Below are 16852 nucleotides of genomic sequence, written 5' to 3' on the forward strand. Positions count from 1 at the left end.
ATTGCTTTTTAAAACTACTTACCTTGACATTTCCAGTTTCTAGGTCACTCGTTCTCAAGACTTACTATGTGTGTGTGTGTGTGTGTGTGTGTGTGTGTGTGTGTGTGTGTGTGTGTGTATATAAAACCAAAAAAACCAGATATGTTAACATTTGATTAATTTAGGTGAAACTCACACGTACATATGGAAAATCCCAGAAAGATCTGGAGCTGGAACAGAGGATTCTGCTTGTATTCCATGGGCTTACTATTCAACGGTGGATCAAGTTAAGGTAAAATTTTGATCCTCTGTGTTTTGTACGAATCCCCCAAATAGACACACAGTTGAAGGAAGATGAGATTACAGTTTTCCTATGACCCAATTCCATCTTAAAGTCCCAGGAAAGTAAGTAAGCTGCTCTACAATTTACTTTGGTTTCATTTTTTGGTTCGTTTCTTTTTAAGGATACAGTTATAGCTGTATCAACACTATGACTGCTGGTTATGGGTAATGCAGAATCAAATACTAATCAATACAGTATTTTATTTTCCTTTTGATATAAGAACACATTAAGCTCAAAGAACTGAGGTACGTGATTTCAGAGCTCTATTACTGCCTGGTAATAAAAATGTTGATCTCAGGAGTCATTCCAGCACAATTAAGGCTATGTGATTAAATATTTCAAAGCCAACAAACCGCTCAACAACTGCAAAACAGAACTTGTTCCAAGATTCTTTCGTAGAATTAAATCTCGAGTCCAAATCTCTCTCCTGAGTTCCAGACCTGCCCATACACCAGCCTACTGAACATTACCAACATGTCCCACAGGCACTGGAAACACAGCAACTCTAAAACGGAATTGAGATTCTTCTCCACCTCTTCTTGTGTTTCCTGTTGCAATAAGTATTACCATGAGTTACAAATCTACTCATTTGTTCAAGCTAGAATGTTGGGCAGGAAGTGTCTGATTCTTCCACCTGGCTCACCCAGGTGATTCACCCACCTACATGTAGTTCAGTCTATTCCTTCTGTCTCCATAGATCATGTCCTTGTCATTCGTTTGACTACTGCAGTGGTCTCCCAGGCTCCAGCCTCTTCCTCCTTCAATCCTTCCTTCACTCCACCACTAGGATGACTGGCCTAAAATGCAAATATATTGCCATTCTATGTTCAATGTTCAATGGCTACCTGTGACCCCTGAGATAAAATCTAAAATTCCTGAACACGATACAGCTCAAAGGCCCTTCCAGACCTCACAGGCCATTCCTGACACCCAGGCAAATCAAACTTCCCATAGACTAAAGTCAATCATGGTCTTCTTCCTCCATGTTCATTAGCACTTCATGTACCTCCATCACAACAAGTGATCCATTTCTTCTATCCTCTATTTTCCCTACTGACTGAGCTCCTGGACGGCAGGGGCTTTGTTTGATTATCTCTGGTTATTTAAATACTGGCACGGTGCTTGCTAGATGGAATAGGCAGACAAGCACTGTTTATTTGGGGTTCTTTTAAATTGCCACATACATACATACGTACATACTGCTCATTAGCTGAGCCAATATTTGGCCTCTGCACACATTTCTGTTACTTCAGCATCACCCATCCGGGCCTACTCACCATTCACCCAGTTTAACTACAAGTGGGAAGTGACTGGCCTGACAGCACCACATTAGTCCACGTCTACTATTTAAATCAGTCCTTCTAAATGCCTGAGGTCCCAGGTCTCTGAAATGCTGACCTACATCACAAGGATGACTGAAGTTTTTGCTTGTTTTCAGGATCTTTATAGTGGATTAATTGGCCCACTGATTGTTTGTCGGACACATTATATGAAAATGTTCAATCCTATAACGAAACTGGAATTTTCTCTTCTGTTTTTTGTTTTTGATGAAAATGAATCCTGGTATATAGATGACAATATCAAAACATACTCTGAGCACCCTGAGAAAGTAAACAAAGATGATGAGGAATTCATAGAAAGCAATAAGATGCACGGTACGATACATTGTTTTAAACCCCATTTTTTCCCTTTTTTTCTTTCACATAAAATTAGTTTGGAGACTATTCATTTGTTTCATTTTATTTTTTTTATTTATAAAAAAATTTTTTTAACGTTTATTTATTTTCGAGACAGAGACAGAGCATGAATGGGGGAGGGGCAGAGAGAAGGGGAGACACAGAATCCGAAGCAGGCTCCAGGCTCTGAGCTGTCAGCCCAGAGCCGGACGCGGGGCTCAAACTCAGGGACCGTGAGATCATGACCTAATCCAAAGTCGGACGCCTAACTGACTGAGCCACCCAGGTGTCCCAATCATTTGTTTCATTTTATAATAAACCAATTCTGCCTCACTTTGTGAGGTAGAATTCTGTTCAAAGCAAAAAGGGGACTCTCTGCAAAACCATCTATTAACTTCTCTCCCAATTCCAAAGTGTCATTCCCTTTTAAATTGACAATTAGGATAAAGGCTTTTGGCACTAAGTGACTAGAAGAGCAGTGCGACATTACTGACCTTTAAGTATTCATTTCCCCATCTGTAGTGAAGTAATTCCCACTACCTCAAAAAGATCCCATACGTTAACCTAGTAATCATATTTTCAGTGAAATAATTGTTGATTTAAAATATCCCAAAAGGTAGGGGCACCTGGGTGGCTCAGTCGGTTAAACATCTGATTTTGGCTCAGGTTGTGATCTCGTGGTCCATGAGTTCAAGCCCTGCATCGGGCTTTCTGCTGTGCGCACTGAGCCCATTTCAGATCCCCAGTTCCCCTCTCTCTCTGCACTTCCCCCACTCATATTCTCCCTTTCAAAATAAATAAATAAACTTTAAAAAAATTGTTTTGAATAAAAAATCCTGGAAGGTAAAAAAAGTCATGTGCTTTCCTCAGCTATTAATGGAAGAATGTTCGGGAACCTACAAGGCCTCACAATGCATGTGGGAGATGAAGTCAATTGGTATCTGATGGGAATGGGCAATGAAATAGACTTGCACTCTGTACATTTTCACGGCCACAGCTTCGGATACAAGGTAGGAGTGATCCACGGTCTTTATTCTTGCTCTTTTGGAAAATGTTTGAATACAAATAAAGAAAATATATCCTCAGGAAGACTAATGAAAAGTTAGAGGTTTCAAGAGACAACTAAATTATTTTCAAGGAGTGTGGCACACAGCAATTTCAATTGCTGTTACCACCCTTTGTAACACATTGGGCTTCTCCTTGGATTTACAGTTTTTAGTGGGTTTTCATGGAGTTCTGCTCACATATTCCTGGGCAAGGCATTCAAATAGAATTGTTGGCAGAGAGGTTAGGAATGTTCATATAATGATGAATCAGAAAGTGGAGACAAGACTTTATTATAACCTTTACTTATTCTAATTTCTGAATCCTAAATGGCCTGAAGTGAACGAGAAGATCATTTTGGTGTCATGCAACTGATTAGGTCCCCAGATCTCAATGCTACTTCTACTTCTCACCTAGCGCTGATTTCAGCAGGAGTCAATAGCTCCTTTTTCTTACTTTTGAGTTAATGTAGAAAAGTCAGAAGCTACCACAAAGCCCATTGCAGAAAAGGCCATTTTGTTATATGTACTTTGGTTTACATAGATGATATATTCCTATTGGACTTTCAATTCTCTCCCTACAGAAATACCCTCCAAGTATCTGTGTCTAATCTAGACTCTACCTGAACTTCCCCTGGTTCTGGCTTCTCCAAGGGCCTCCTTTTTTTTTGCTCCCTGCATTACCCTCCTTGTCGTAAAGTTTCACAGACCAGCTAATCTAGAATAGGTCCAGCAAATGTGAGATTAGGACTGAAATAAGGCCAGAGCTAAATTCCCTTTTGTAACGCAATGCTCTGATAAAAAGGCAAACCAGAGTTGAAGTGTAAGAGATGCCAGGTGGTCCTAATGGATGAGTTCACTCTCATCACATTTTTCCTTCACACCCACTAAATGGACCATCCCCCCAGGCATTTAGCAGGAGTACAAAGACCACATATCTCACTGTTTGTATTAGACATAGAAATGCACAGGGTCAAATGCACAGGGTCTCATTCTTTTTTTTTTTTTTTTTTTTATCAGATTCATCCATTTTTCTAATATCCTTGAAATGGCCCATGAAAGATTACTTGAGTGAACTCTCACATATAATAAACATTATATAATATTTGTCATTTTTCTAATTAAGCACAGGGGCATCTATAGGTCTGATGTCTTCGACATTTTCCCTGGGACCTTCCAAACTCTAGAAATGTTTCCAAAAACACCTGGAATCTGGTTACTCCACTGCCATGTGACTGACCACATTCATGCTGGAATGGAAACTACTTACACGGTTCTACCAAATGAAGGTGAATATTGAGTTAGTAATTGAAGAAGTCATATATCACCAGTATAATTAAGATGCATTACTTTGCCTAAATACTTCCCCCAATAGGAAGCATTTTTGAATTTGCTGCCCTGATTTCATCCTCCTCTACCTCCAAACAGGAATTTTTAAAAAATTTTTTCTTTTTTTTACTGCTAAATGCTATGGGATACAGCTTATCTTCTGTCAGCAGGTACTGATCATAGCACCAGTAGTCTCTGAGCTAACACAAACTGACACCAATGTGAGGCAGGCTAATTATTCCTAAAACTGATATAAGGGAGTGGTCATATTATTTGCCAAAACACTAACTGTGACTTACAAAAGACACGTGTAAATTTAATTCCTTTCTTAATAGAAAACATTTAACTTCTTTTTCTAGGTAGTACCTGGTACACAAGAAAGCTACCCCCTCCTGCCCCTCCGCCGTGTCAATATAATTTCAAATAGTCAATCAGGCAGAAATGATGTCTTTCTGCACTTCTAGGGTGAAGAGAAGCATTACTGATTATTGTTTGTCGAGATTGTCTTAGTCCATTCAGGCTGCTATAACAAAATACCGGACTAGGTAGCTTATAAACAGTGTATATTTATTTTCACGGTTCTGGACGCTGTTAATCTGAGATCAGGGTGACAGCATGGTTGGATGAGAGTCCTTTTCTGGGTTGCAGACTTCTTATTATATCTTTACGTGGTGGAAGAGATTAACTAGCTCTTTGGGACCTCTTTGATAAGGGCACTAATCTCATTCACGAGGGCTCCACCCTCACAGCCTAATCACTTCCCAAAGGCCCTACCAGGTAATACTGTCACCATGGGTATTCGGTTTTCAACATAGGAATTTAGGGGGGGGGGGGGACACAAACATTTAGACCATAGCAAAGATCCAGGGAAAAAAAATTGAATCTAAATTCCCTGTTTTTCCCACCCCAGCAATAATACTCCCTCCTATGTGCATACACATAAGCACAGGAAGCACAAGAAAATGAACAGCCCTTTAGTGGATATTCACAAAATGTGTTCTATAGAGTGAAATTCCCACTGTGTGGCTGCAGGCTTTGTGTTTCTTGGGTCTTCTGGGTTCAGAAATATTAGAATTGGCAATGGCAAATCCAATGGGGGGAAATGATGTAGAGAAAACACCTCCTTGTGTTTCCTCTTCCAAATGGGCATAGAAGGGGACATATAGATGGAAGAAAATATAGAAATAAATTTCTTAAAAGCTAAGAGTTACTGAAAGATCAACGATTAGTGCAAACGACAAGTTTTAATTTCTGCTCCTGGGTTTTACACAAACACGTCATAACATGAGAAACTATTCTATTAAAACCCTTTATTACAAAGAGTGGTACTGAGAGCATCACAACACCAAAGAGGGGAACAGGCAAATAAACCACTGGGATTGACGCCACCTACTGAAGAAGGTGAAGAGCCAAAGATGAGAAAGAAAACTTTATAAATAGTGTTTGAAGAATATCAGCACACATGCAAACCAGCACACAAAAGCATGGTCCTGTTCAGAGAAAAACACCCAAGAGTGAGGGGACACTGAGGCAGGCATTCTGGAAATTTGTGTGTGCAAATGCCTGATGTGCAGAGGATGTTGCTACAGGCTAACCCTACACACCCAGGCACTGGAAAGTCCTCCTGTAGAAATAGCCTGGAAGGAGAGGGAGATGATTGCTTGCTTGAGAAAGGGGAGACTGTTTTAAAAGCCATAGGGAAAACTGTAGAACAAAGAGCAAATGTGAAGAGAGAACACACAGTGGGGAAAAGATGAAAGAAACTGGCTTTTACAAAAAGATAAGGTATTGCGTGGCCTGGAAGAAGCAGTAATGAACAAAAACGATAGTTTGAACTCTAAACAAAAAAATGGAGAGCCACGTTTACCAGTCTGAATTATCTTTAAACAAAGGTTTCATAAAGCTCTGGACAAGTCTACATGAATTCTGAATCTTGGAAATTTTTCTGCTTACCTGACACAGAAAAGAGAGCACATGAAGTTAGAGTAAAACGTTCCGATATTATGCGCCGGGAGACAGGCAATTTCCTCCACAAGGAAAAAAAAAAAACACTAGAAAAGAATTGTGGCTATCCCATTACACTTAATATAGTGCTTCATTTCCCCTACCACAAGAAGCATAACCAAGATCTCCTCTGACAAATAAAAAAGGTACTTTTTTTTTTTTAGACTGTGACACTTCTATGACAATAAGATAACCTTCTGGAGGAGTCTGTGGGGAAAAAAAAAGCTTGCTTAGCTTTTAGTTACTTACAGGCAGGGATTATATATTCTGTATTTCTACTAAGTACCCAAATCCAATATTCTGCTTGGTAAAAATATCTGAATCTGTTCAATGAAAAGGAGCTTTTTAAAACTTTTTTTGGCCATAATGTCAGATTTAGAGAAACACTGCAAGAGCAATACAAAAAATTCCCATGTACCCTTCACCGAAATTCCCCAAATGTTAACATTTTACATAGCCACCTGTGCTTTTGCCTCCCCGTCCTACCTGCCCCCCCAACACACACACAATAGTAAACATACATACATCTAGTTCCTTAAAAACAAGGTTATTATATATAAACACAATACACTTCTCAAAATGAGGAAGTTAAAAATGATTCAATGCTACAGACCCTTTTCAAATTTCACAAATTATTCTCATCACGTTCTTCACAGAAAAAGAAACTCCCAGTCATACATTGTGTTCAGCTGGCATGTCTTCTTAGTCTGAAGCAGTTTGTCTTTTACAACTTTGACATTTTTAAAGAATACAGGGCAGTGACTTTGCAGAACATCCTTCAATTTGGGTTTGTCTAATGTTTCCTCATGATTAGATTCAGGTTATGCATTTTTGGGGGGCAGGATTCTCACAGAAGTGATACTGTTTTTCTCAGTACACATGTCAAGACGCACCTGATGTTGATTTTTTTCTCTTAGTGATTATGTTAACGTTGAGCATTTGATTAAGGAGATGTCTGCCAGGTTTCATTATTGTAAAGTTATTATTTTTCCCTTTATAATTAATGAAGATCTTGCAGGGAGGAGACATTTTTCTTTAAATAAAGCAGTACTAAAATGAGACATGTGTTTTTAAACATATAAAAAAATGGAAAAATAGAAATGAATCAAGAATTAAAATAACTAACATCAAAAAATTAGAATACATTTAAACCATATGATAAATACAATAGTTCCCCGACCCTTATCCATCCTCCCAGGGGACACCTGAAACGACAGATAGTACTATACTCTGTATATATTATTTTTTTCCTATACATACATACCTATGATAAAGTCTAATTTTTAAATTAGGCAGAGTAAGAGATTAACAACAACAATAATAAAATAGAACGGTTATAATATACTGTAATGTTATGTGAATGTGGTCTCTCTCTCTCTCTCTCTCTCACACACACACACACACACACACACACACACACAAAACATACTTTACTGATCCCTCTTATTCTTGTGATGAGGTGAAGTGACGTGAATGACGTAGGCATTGTGACATAGTGTTAAGCTATTACCTTCTGAGGAACCTCTGCTTCTGGACTGCAGCTGACCATGGATCACTGGAGCCATGGATAAGGGAGGACTACTGTACTGTTTTTAATAATGGTCTTAAAATTTTTCTTCCTATAGAGACCAAGTCTGGCTGAAAGAAATAAATTGGTGATAAGTGAAAAAAAAAAGAAAAGAAAAAAAACAATGATTCGTAACTATGTACGTGAAAGTGCTGAAGAAAAAGTTTACTTTGGAATGGCTATGAGCATTAAAAAAAAAAGACTGAAAACACGCTTTCCTGCATTTCATATGAAAAGATCAACAGACATCCGACTAACTCTAATACACTTATAACTGATTTACATAGGCCCTTCATACAACCATCAGAAGGACTTTACAAAACTGTTTTCCTCACCCCCACTCCCCAAAATCTATGTCCAAATGTTATCCTTGATGGTTCTCAAAGGATCACTGTTAAGATTCATTGAAATGTTTCCAACCATTGGCTTTCCATCAATCCCTCTAATATGATGATGACATTCCTAATGAATCAGTGGACATGAGGGCATAGGTGTAGAGAAAGTAAAATAAAAAATTAAATTTTAGGGGTGCCTGGGTGGCTCAGTCGGTTAAGTGTCTGGCTTCAGCTCAGGTTATGATCCCATGGTTCATGAGTTCGAGCCCTGCATTGGGCTCTGTGCTGAAAGCATGGAGCCTGCTTTGGATTTTGTGTCTCCTCTCTCTCTCCCCCATCCCTGCTTGTGCTTTCTCTCTGTCTCAAAATTAAATATTTTAAAAAGTATATTTTAAAATAAAAATAAACAGTTCAATTAAAATTTTTAAAATTTAAAAATGAAACAAGACAAAAAATAAAAATAATGCCAATCTATTTGGATTTTGTGAACCCTTGAAGAGATGGTCAAAAGGATAGTAATCTGGAACAGGAGAAAGGCAGAAATGAGAAACAATTCTATAAACTAAATCCTGGTAAAGATGAACAATGACATCAGGAGAAAAGTTTCAATACAGAGTTGTGGCAGATGCTGGGTGAGTAGCATTTTTCTAGCCTTAACTAAAGTCAAAGCACACTATCAATAAGCTGAACTTGGACTCTAAATTTTTTAATAAGAGATTTAAAAAGTAGACACAGTTGTGAATACAATGATATATTTCTTTATTTTCACATACACTTTAGCTAAAAGAGCAAAAGTACACATCAACAAAAAATAGAAACAAGGCTTTGGCTGAAAAACACGCATTCAACAAAATATGTTAATGCCCAGACAACAAGAAAGTTAGCTTTGTAAATTTCTACTTCATTTGATTCAAAGAGAAACCACAGCATGAGTTTTAAAAAGTAACAAAAAAGTAAAGTTTGAAATCTTTTACTGTGGGAAAATATTAACATCTTTCTCAACAAAAATTATTCAAAACAAAACAAAAAAATGAAGTGACCTAATAAAGAAATCTGGAAAAATCAAGATTAAATTCTGGACCACCTGGGAGTGACAGCTTTCAAATGTACCTACAAAATGTTTCTTTGTGTTTCTGGGACGAAAAAGATTGTCATGTCTCCAACCACACTGATTTGCTGTTCCTTGTAATAAAAGTCAGTCTCCAGCTTTAAAAACATATGCCTTCTTCGAGGAAATTCTGAAGTCTTGTAGCTTTTATATTCTGGACAATTAAATGGATTCAGGTCATAAATTAAAGAAATAATACTAGTACCTGGTAAGGTAAGCAGCCTGAAAGCATCTGCAATAAATGTTCATGTTCAATATGAAAATCCTTTATTTACATTTTTACCTGACATTCAATTTTTCAAAAAGTCAGTCTCCTATGGCATTATGGTACTTTTTCAATGATACCTTCAAGTCAATGATTTCTTTCGACTGCAATAAAGAAGATATGGCAAGAAAAATGCTGCAGTGCCATCTTCTGGGAGGACATTCAAGAAATCCCTTAGTTCTAGTTCCACAGCAACAACTGACAACGTTTCTGTTGGTAGAGGACAGAATACCTGAGTTAGAACTGAAAGTCTATCTTTCATCCAATTTTCTTATCACTCAGCCAGTTAGAAGCTAGTTCAGGTAACAAAATGTTATAACTACAAAGGGAAAACAAAATCAGTTTTTTAAATCCACAGACTACTTATGGTTTTAACAACTTCTTCATTCTTTCTAGAATGCTCTCAAGTTTGTTATATTAGTTCCATGTTATTTTGATTTACTATTTCATTGCTGGATTATTACATTATTTTTCAGTATACTTGTATTAGCCTCTAAAGAAAATACAATCATTTGAATACTGTCTTTAATGTTAGGGCTATATTGCAGCTAACTTACAAAGAGTGCTAGGACAGGAAATACTATTAATTGTTGGATGTCATATTCCTAAATCAGTTGCTCTCTATTATGAGATTTTCATGTTTTAATAAGCACAAATCTGTCTTTATGACTATTTTTTTCCAAACTGTAAAATAGTTTGCTCTAGAGTACATCTTTAATTATGAAGGGATTTACTAAACATTTTTGTAAATAGAACTATGCAAGTTTATAATTCTACTTCTTGATACATGCTGCCCTCTGCTGGGAAGAGAAGGGGGTAACACTTAAGAACAGTGTTAGCAATAAACACCAGTGCCATTCCCTGTCATCCTCACCTGCCCTCCAATGACACTATTTGCAGAGTGACTGAAATATAAAATCTCCTGCTCAGATGTATGTGCATCCATCTAAAGTCATCTAATATTCAGCAACTTAAATCATCCCTTACACAAAATCCCTTACCTAAATCATTCCCTTACACATGCCAATGTTGCTAAAAAGTTAATGAATGGATCAGCAGTGATGGATGGGAAAGATCACAAGCTCTGGAGTCAGACAGCCTTTGGAAGGGATCAGACTCTTCCACCTACTGTCTGTGACTTTAGGAAAGTCCCTTAATTAACTTACTGAGTAGTATCATCTGCTAGCTTCTAGAGTCCTTTGAGAATTAAAATACAATGATGTGTATCTAAGATGTTAGTAGAAACTTTATAAACAATGACTACTAACTAGTTTGCAAAACGCATATGAAAAACATGACTTATCAACACCTTCCTATCAAACCGGTTTGTTTAGCTTAAATGTGGAGCCGGTAAGTAGTATCCTAGATTTAAAAAACTGAGTTGGGGGCGAGTCTAGATGTTATAAAGCCAATAAAAATTGCCACTGCCCAATTCTCCACTTCTGCCAACCAATAAGGGGCTGATACGGGTTATAATTCCAAGAATAAGATCAATATCTTAAATCTGTAGAGTACTTTAAGTCCTCCGGTGTGTCTAGAAAATATTCATCAGACGCAGAAGATAGTTATTTCTGGCTGATGAGACTTTAAGTGACTTTTTCAACTTCAATTTTATAATTTAAACAGTAGTAAAATTTAAAAAAAAATTTTTTTTCAACGTTTTTATTTATTTTTGGTACAGAGAGAGACAGAGCATGAACGGGGGAGGGGCAGAGAGAGAGGGAGACACAGAATCGGAAACAGGCTCCAGGCTCTGAGCCATCAGCCCAGAGCCCGACGCGGGGCTCAAACTCACGGACCGTGAGATCGTGACCTGGCTGAAGTCGGACGCTCAACCGACTGCGCCACCCAGGCGCCCCAGTAGTAAAATTTTTAATAAGCACAGTTCATTACCAAAAAAACAGTAACAAACATTTCCTGAAAACAAGCCAATCAATCACTAATCCCGGTTTCAACGGCTCTGCATTAGTGCAATGGTTCTCACCCAGTATGATTTTTGCGCCCCCACCCTCAGACATTTGGAAATGTCTGGAGACATTTTTGTTTATCATAACTGGGGCAGAGCTACTGGTATTTAGTGCCACGGATGCTGCCAAACATCCTAAAATGCATAGGGGACACCTACACATACACCAGAGAATTATCGGTCCAAATGTAAATAGTGCCAAGGTTGAGAAATGCTGCATTAGAGAGAGAAGAAATACAAGCTCTTAAACATATTGTATAGATTCCTGACCTCCATCTCCAAAGTTAACATCTTATGGTTTTGCCTAACACTTATTCTAGAGTCAGTCCTGAGCTTCTCACTAGTCTCGAGATACTAGACAATTGGCTTGCTTCAGGTCACTCAGTAAGTAGCAGATCTGGAACTCAGTTCTGGTCTCCAGACTCCAGTCCTGGCCTCTTCTAGCGTACTGCAGCTGCTGACAAAAAGACCTCCTTTGGCAATGGACCTGAAGTTATTCAGGTGTCTCCCTTCAAATAAGTATAGAATGTTTCCTACGGAGAGGCAAAGTGCTGGTGAGGAGGGTGCAACACGAAAGATGAATAAAATGCTACACCAGCTCTTGAGGTATTAGAGTCTACTAAAGGTAAATCACACACAGCACTTAGTCCCATGAGCCACACATGTACATGCATACACACACACTAACGTATTTTATAGAAATATGCATTATATAGAAAAATGGAACATTTGGAGGAATGATTATGGGTAAGTCAGGGGTAGAGAGTATGTAATGCAAATCAAGAAAGGATGAAGTCTTTTGACTAAGATAATGATGCTGCTGACGTATGAAGATGTGGGATAGCTTGCACTGAAAAGTGATCCATAAACACAAATCATTACTCAAAGTTATGTGATAAATGTTACCCAAGTGGGACAAGGCAATCATATGTCTGACATTTCCACCTCCTAAAAACCAACAATCACTCAGGAAGATAGGTGGGATGAAAGTCACCACATCTTCCCGGTCATAAACATACAACTTTACTTAAATGGGCCTCTTCAGAAAAACCCCCTCCAATGGCCACGGGCTCTGCCTAACACTTAAAAATCATAATTGATTTTTAAAAATCACTTTTAAAAATCAATGATGTCCGCTGGAAAACTACAATTCCCACACTGTCAATTTCTTCTGTCTTTCTTGATTTATTATTTACATACATACATATATATATATATATACATTTTTTTTTTTTTTTTTTTTTTTTTTTACTTTTTTATTCTCAAGTTAGTTAACATACAGTGTAGTCTTGGTTTTAGGAGTAGAACCCAGTGTCAGTTTCTAATCTTTTATGCACACTGAAATCAATATAACCATACCCTTTGTCATCAGGCCAACAATTATGTAGTGTAGTACATAAGACTAGAAAAATTGATAACCATATATCTATCAAGATTTATAAGTGACTATGAACTATGAAAATTTAAACAATAACTACCTATTCTGTAAAACACTGCATGATTTATAGACATTCAATTTTTAAATCCTTGAGAACCTTGTTATTCCTCAATACTTGCTTACAATTATAATTAATAATAATCTTAATTTCCTACAAGAAGTAAATTAAGTACTCAGATCATTAATAAAAAATGTAATTGTCTTAATGGATATTCAAATTTTTAAAATACTAAGACTGTGAGTTTCTGTGACTATCACAATGTTAAGTGTTTGAAAAGATTAACTTAAAAGCATCAGCTCCATAGCTGTAAGTAAATATCAAATGTGATGGGGAGCGTATACATGCTGATATAAGCTCTTAAGATGATTCTGCTAAGATACTCTTCACCTCATTTGAGAATCACATGAAAAAAAAAGAACAGAGAAAGCAAGGCTTCAAGTTATAGAAATTAAAATTAAGATTCAATTAAATTTATAATTAAGCATAAAAGATCATTTTACCTTTTAATGATGACAGGTAAAGTTGACCTTTCTCTCCCCCACATTTTACTCTGTGACAAAGTTCAGGCAGCAGTTTTTTCCACCACAAAGTCTATCTTAGAAAAAAATGAATAAATTTTAAGTTTGATGCATTTTACATTCAGATGTCCAACAAAAATAAGATGGTGCAAGAAAGCACAGGGCAAAAATACATAATTTTGGTTAAGGTGACAAACTTTGTTACAACAGAAGTTATATGAGCAGCCAGTCTTCTGTTTAAACTATAACATGGGCACCTGGGTGGCTTAGTCAGTTGAGTGTCCAACTCTTGATTTCCGCTCAGGTCATGATCTCATGGTTTGGGGGTTTGAGCCCCGCATCAGACAGTGTTGACAGTGTGGAGCTTGCTTGGGATCCTGTCTCCCTCTCTCTCTTCCCCTCCCCTGTTCTTTCTCTATCTGTATCTCTCAAAATAAATAAACATTAAAAAAATTTTTTAAATAAATAAACTATAACATAAATCAGGTTCGTAACTTGAAAATCTAATGATATGTATGTTGTACACATGTTAGCTATTTTCGAGAAGAAACACAGACGTGTCCTGTTATCATCTCTTAGGTAATAAGAGGAAAAAAAGGGAGTGGGGGGAAGGAGGAAGGAAGGCAGGAGTACTAAAGTTTAAAACTCTTCTAATTTTGAAGGTAAAGACCATATATAGCCCAGAAAATATTTTCTGTCTTCCAAATCTTCAGGTAATAGCCTACTTCATTTCCAAACAAGAGATTTTTACTGCGATCACATACAATCACCATACAGTTTAATAGCCTCTAACAGTACTCAAAACATATAACATATTAAACATATATGCTCCTCCGACCCACACAGACCTGTGAGGTTGGACTCACATAATTTGTTCCCATTTTGCAGATAAGGCAAGGAGATTATCAAATCTGATTATCACTAATCAAGCCTCAAAGACATAAGCTGAAAAGCATACCCGATTCTCTTCTTTCAGTTCGTGATTAGCATATGGAATGATCGCCTCTGGGCATCTTTCTAACAGTGTGTCTATACACTGTTCATACTCTTTCAAACGTGTACGACACAGAACATGGACACTGAGGCCAGCAATAGTGTCTTCTGAGAGTGGCTCCAGGAATGGGATAATGGAAGCTATGTCAAATGAAGGACCACATATAAGAGACTATGAACAGAAAAATGAAATGTTATGGAATGAGGCACCCAAAAGATAAAGTACAACATTCAGAATACAATTCTTTTTTAAAGAAGACCAAGCCTTATTGCCAAAAAAAAAAAGGAAACATAAAGAATGCAGTTTTGGAGTTCATGCATATAATATTTATAAGTCTAAATGTCCTGAAGTATTAAATAATCATGAAACCACCTCTAGTTTAAATAGAAAATCTGTTTAATAGTAATCATATCTAAACTAACATGATTTTAGCTCCTTCGGATATACTGCAAATTAAAACTAATGGGAATGTTTGAGGAGCCTATCCTAAGGAAATAATCAACACTGTGATCAAAGATTTATGTCCAACGATGTTCATTTCAAGAATTATTATAATATTGAACAGCTAGAATCTAGGTTAAATAAGGAAAAGGAAAATTATGGTACATCCATATGATGGAATATTATATAGCCATCAAAGTTATTTCCAAAGGCTAATTAATGAGAAAATGCTCATAACAGAATGATGAGTAAAAAATGTCAATACAAAATTATATTCAGAGCATGATCAGTTTTGTAAAATCTACACAGGTACATGCACATACAGAAATGCCTTTGGAAGAACATTGAAATTTGAAACAGAGATCAGCTTACTGGATGGAATGACAAAGCCCACTTTTTATTTTTTCACATTTTCCTCTATCTTCCAAATTTTCCAGAATACACATGCACTACGTAATAGCCAAAAATAAAATTTAACATTTAAGATAACTAAAGAAATTGTTAATAACCTAACAATTTGTGTCTATACTATTTGCCACAAGTTCATAGACATAGAGTAGGTACTATTTGAGTATTCAGAACTTTGCCAGTATTTTACTTTTTAAGCATTTAAACTGTAAATACTATTTTTGATGCTACCACCAAAATAATCTCCTCTTTGCCTTTCTTCTGGATAAAGATGAGATGGTAATATCTTGATTTTCTTCTTTCTGTATGCTTTTTTACTACAGCGTCTTCTCTGACATACAAGATGATATGGAATGTGAACTATTCGTTTATAGTCATCGTGATTATGTTATTCCAAATATCTACCAAGGAATGGCTAGGCGTATAAGGTTGGTCTCTTTCCTTCCTGCAAGTTTAATAATAACCTTCAATAATTTCTGGACAAAAGGATAGCAAACATGATAATCTTCCACTTGTAGGATCTCCCAACATGAAAGAAAACACAGATTATTTCTATATTCAACTTTTGATTCATTGGGATAATGGGCAGGGTAAGAAGGAGCGAGGCAGGGGTAACCCAAACCATGGTTAAAACGAAAGTCAAAGCTTGATACAAAATTAATTACCCATGAACTTTTACTTAGTTTTATCAAGAAGTTTAAAAATAAGAAACACCAGACAACACATATATTACTGAATCAAAACTGCTCTAAAGGTTACTACTACTTTTTAAAATACTCTTAATGTTGTCTGCTCCTCAGCAGAATGCTCCTTGTTTTACGTACTGGGAATGGATTCCTTTCCATACCCGACACATGTACTATTTATTGCCTTCTCTGATCTAGATCCTTCACCTGCAGCCAACTCTGCAGGGCTGGGACCCACAGACTCTGTCTTCTCTCCCTACACAATCTAAGGAGTGGTGGTTGGCAAGGAAGTGGGGGAGTGGGGAGGGGACCGTGACAATTATGGCAAAAGGCAGGGCATTTACTAGTTACTGTGTGATTCCAAACAGTGGCTTTTTGACATGTAGATGATTTGTAGAGTATTTTTATTTTAGGTTTTCCACAAATATACTATTACAGTGATTGAGGACAAGAGACAGAAACTCCTATCAAATCTGTGTGTGAGGGTGGGGACGTGGGGAAGAGAGAAATCATGCAATTCTGAAAACGCTTTCCAGGTGATTCTGAACCTCCTATTCTTCTAGGTGAAAACAAATGACATCTCTTTGTTTCTGGATGGTTATTTTTTTCTTAATGACTAAGAATAACCAAGATAATCTAGAAGGAGATATAATTAGGAAAAGGATTTTTAAGAGTATAGGCTTACTACATTTCTATGCTTTAACAGCAAAGATTCCCAGAAAGAATGTATTCTTTTTAAATACTTTAAAAT

The 16852-nt window shown here is 36.9% G+C and overlaps 2 protein-coding genes across 13 annotated transcripts in view; one reads left to right on the forward strand and one right to left on the reverse strand.

The window, feature by feature from the left end:
• LOC123611421 (ceruloplasmin) overlaps positions 1 to 16852 on the forward strand; it is a 70347-nt gene that overhangs the window by 49075 nt on the left and 4420 nt on the right. Inside the window, exons 15-19 of one of the 5 annotated variants that reach the window (XM_045503317.1) lie at positions 165 to 271; positions 1761 to 1977; positions 2869 to 3008; positions 4168 to 4330; positions 15739 to 15843. In XM_045503317.1, coding sequence (XP_045359273.1) covers positions 165 to 271; positions 1761 to 1977; positions 2869 to 3008; positions 4168 to 4330; positions 15739 to 15842 — 731 coding nt within the window. In that variant the 3' untranslated portion in view covers position 15843. Of the gene's footprint in view, positions 1 to 164; positions 272 to 1760; positions 1978 to 2868; positions 3009 to 4167; positions 4331 to 4729; positions 5575 to 5691; positions 8067 to 15738; positions 15844 to 16852 lie in introns of those variants that run through there. The other 4 variants (XM_045503319.1, XM_045503318.1, XM_045503320.1 and 1 more) reach the window with 4 other exon arrangements.
• Positions 9012 to 16852, reverse strand: part of HPS3 (HPS3 biogenesis of lysosomal organelles complex 2 subunit 1) — a 39321-nt gene continuing 31480 nt past the window's right edge. For 3 of the 8 annotated variants that reach the window (XM_045503322.1, XM_045503323.1, XM_045503326.1), the window contains 3 exons: positions 14531 to 14737; positions 13555 to 13645; positions 9012 to 9859 (listed from right to left, as the gene is read on the reverse strand). In XM_045503322.1, the coding sequence (XP_045359278.1) occupies positions 9732 to 9859; positions 13555 to 13645; positions 14531 to 14737 (426 nt within the window). In that variant the 3' untranslated portion in view covers positions 9012 to 9731. Of the gene's footprint in view, positions 9860 to 13554; positions 13650 to 14530; positions 14738 to 16852 lie in introns of those variants that run through there. The other 5 variants (XR_006718659.1, XM_045503324.1, XR_006718662.1 and 2 more) reach the window with 5 other exon arrangements.

Source organism: Leopardus geoffroyi, chromosome C2 (genome assembly GCF_018350155.1).
Source record: "Leopardus geoffroyi isolate Oge1 chromosome C2, O.geoffroyi_Oge1_pat1.0, whole genome shotgun sequence".
In the NCBI taxonomy this organism is placed as follows: Eukaryota; Metazoa; Chordata; class Mammalia; order Carnivora; family Felidae; genus Leopardus; species Leopardus geoffroyi.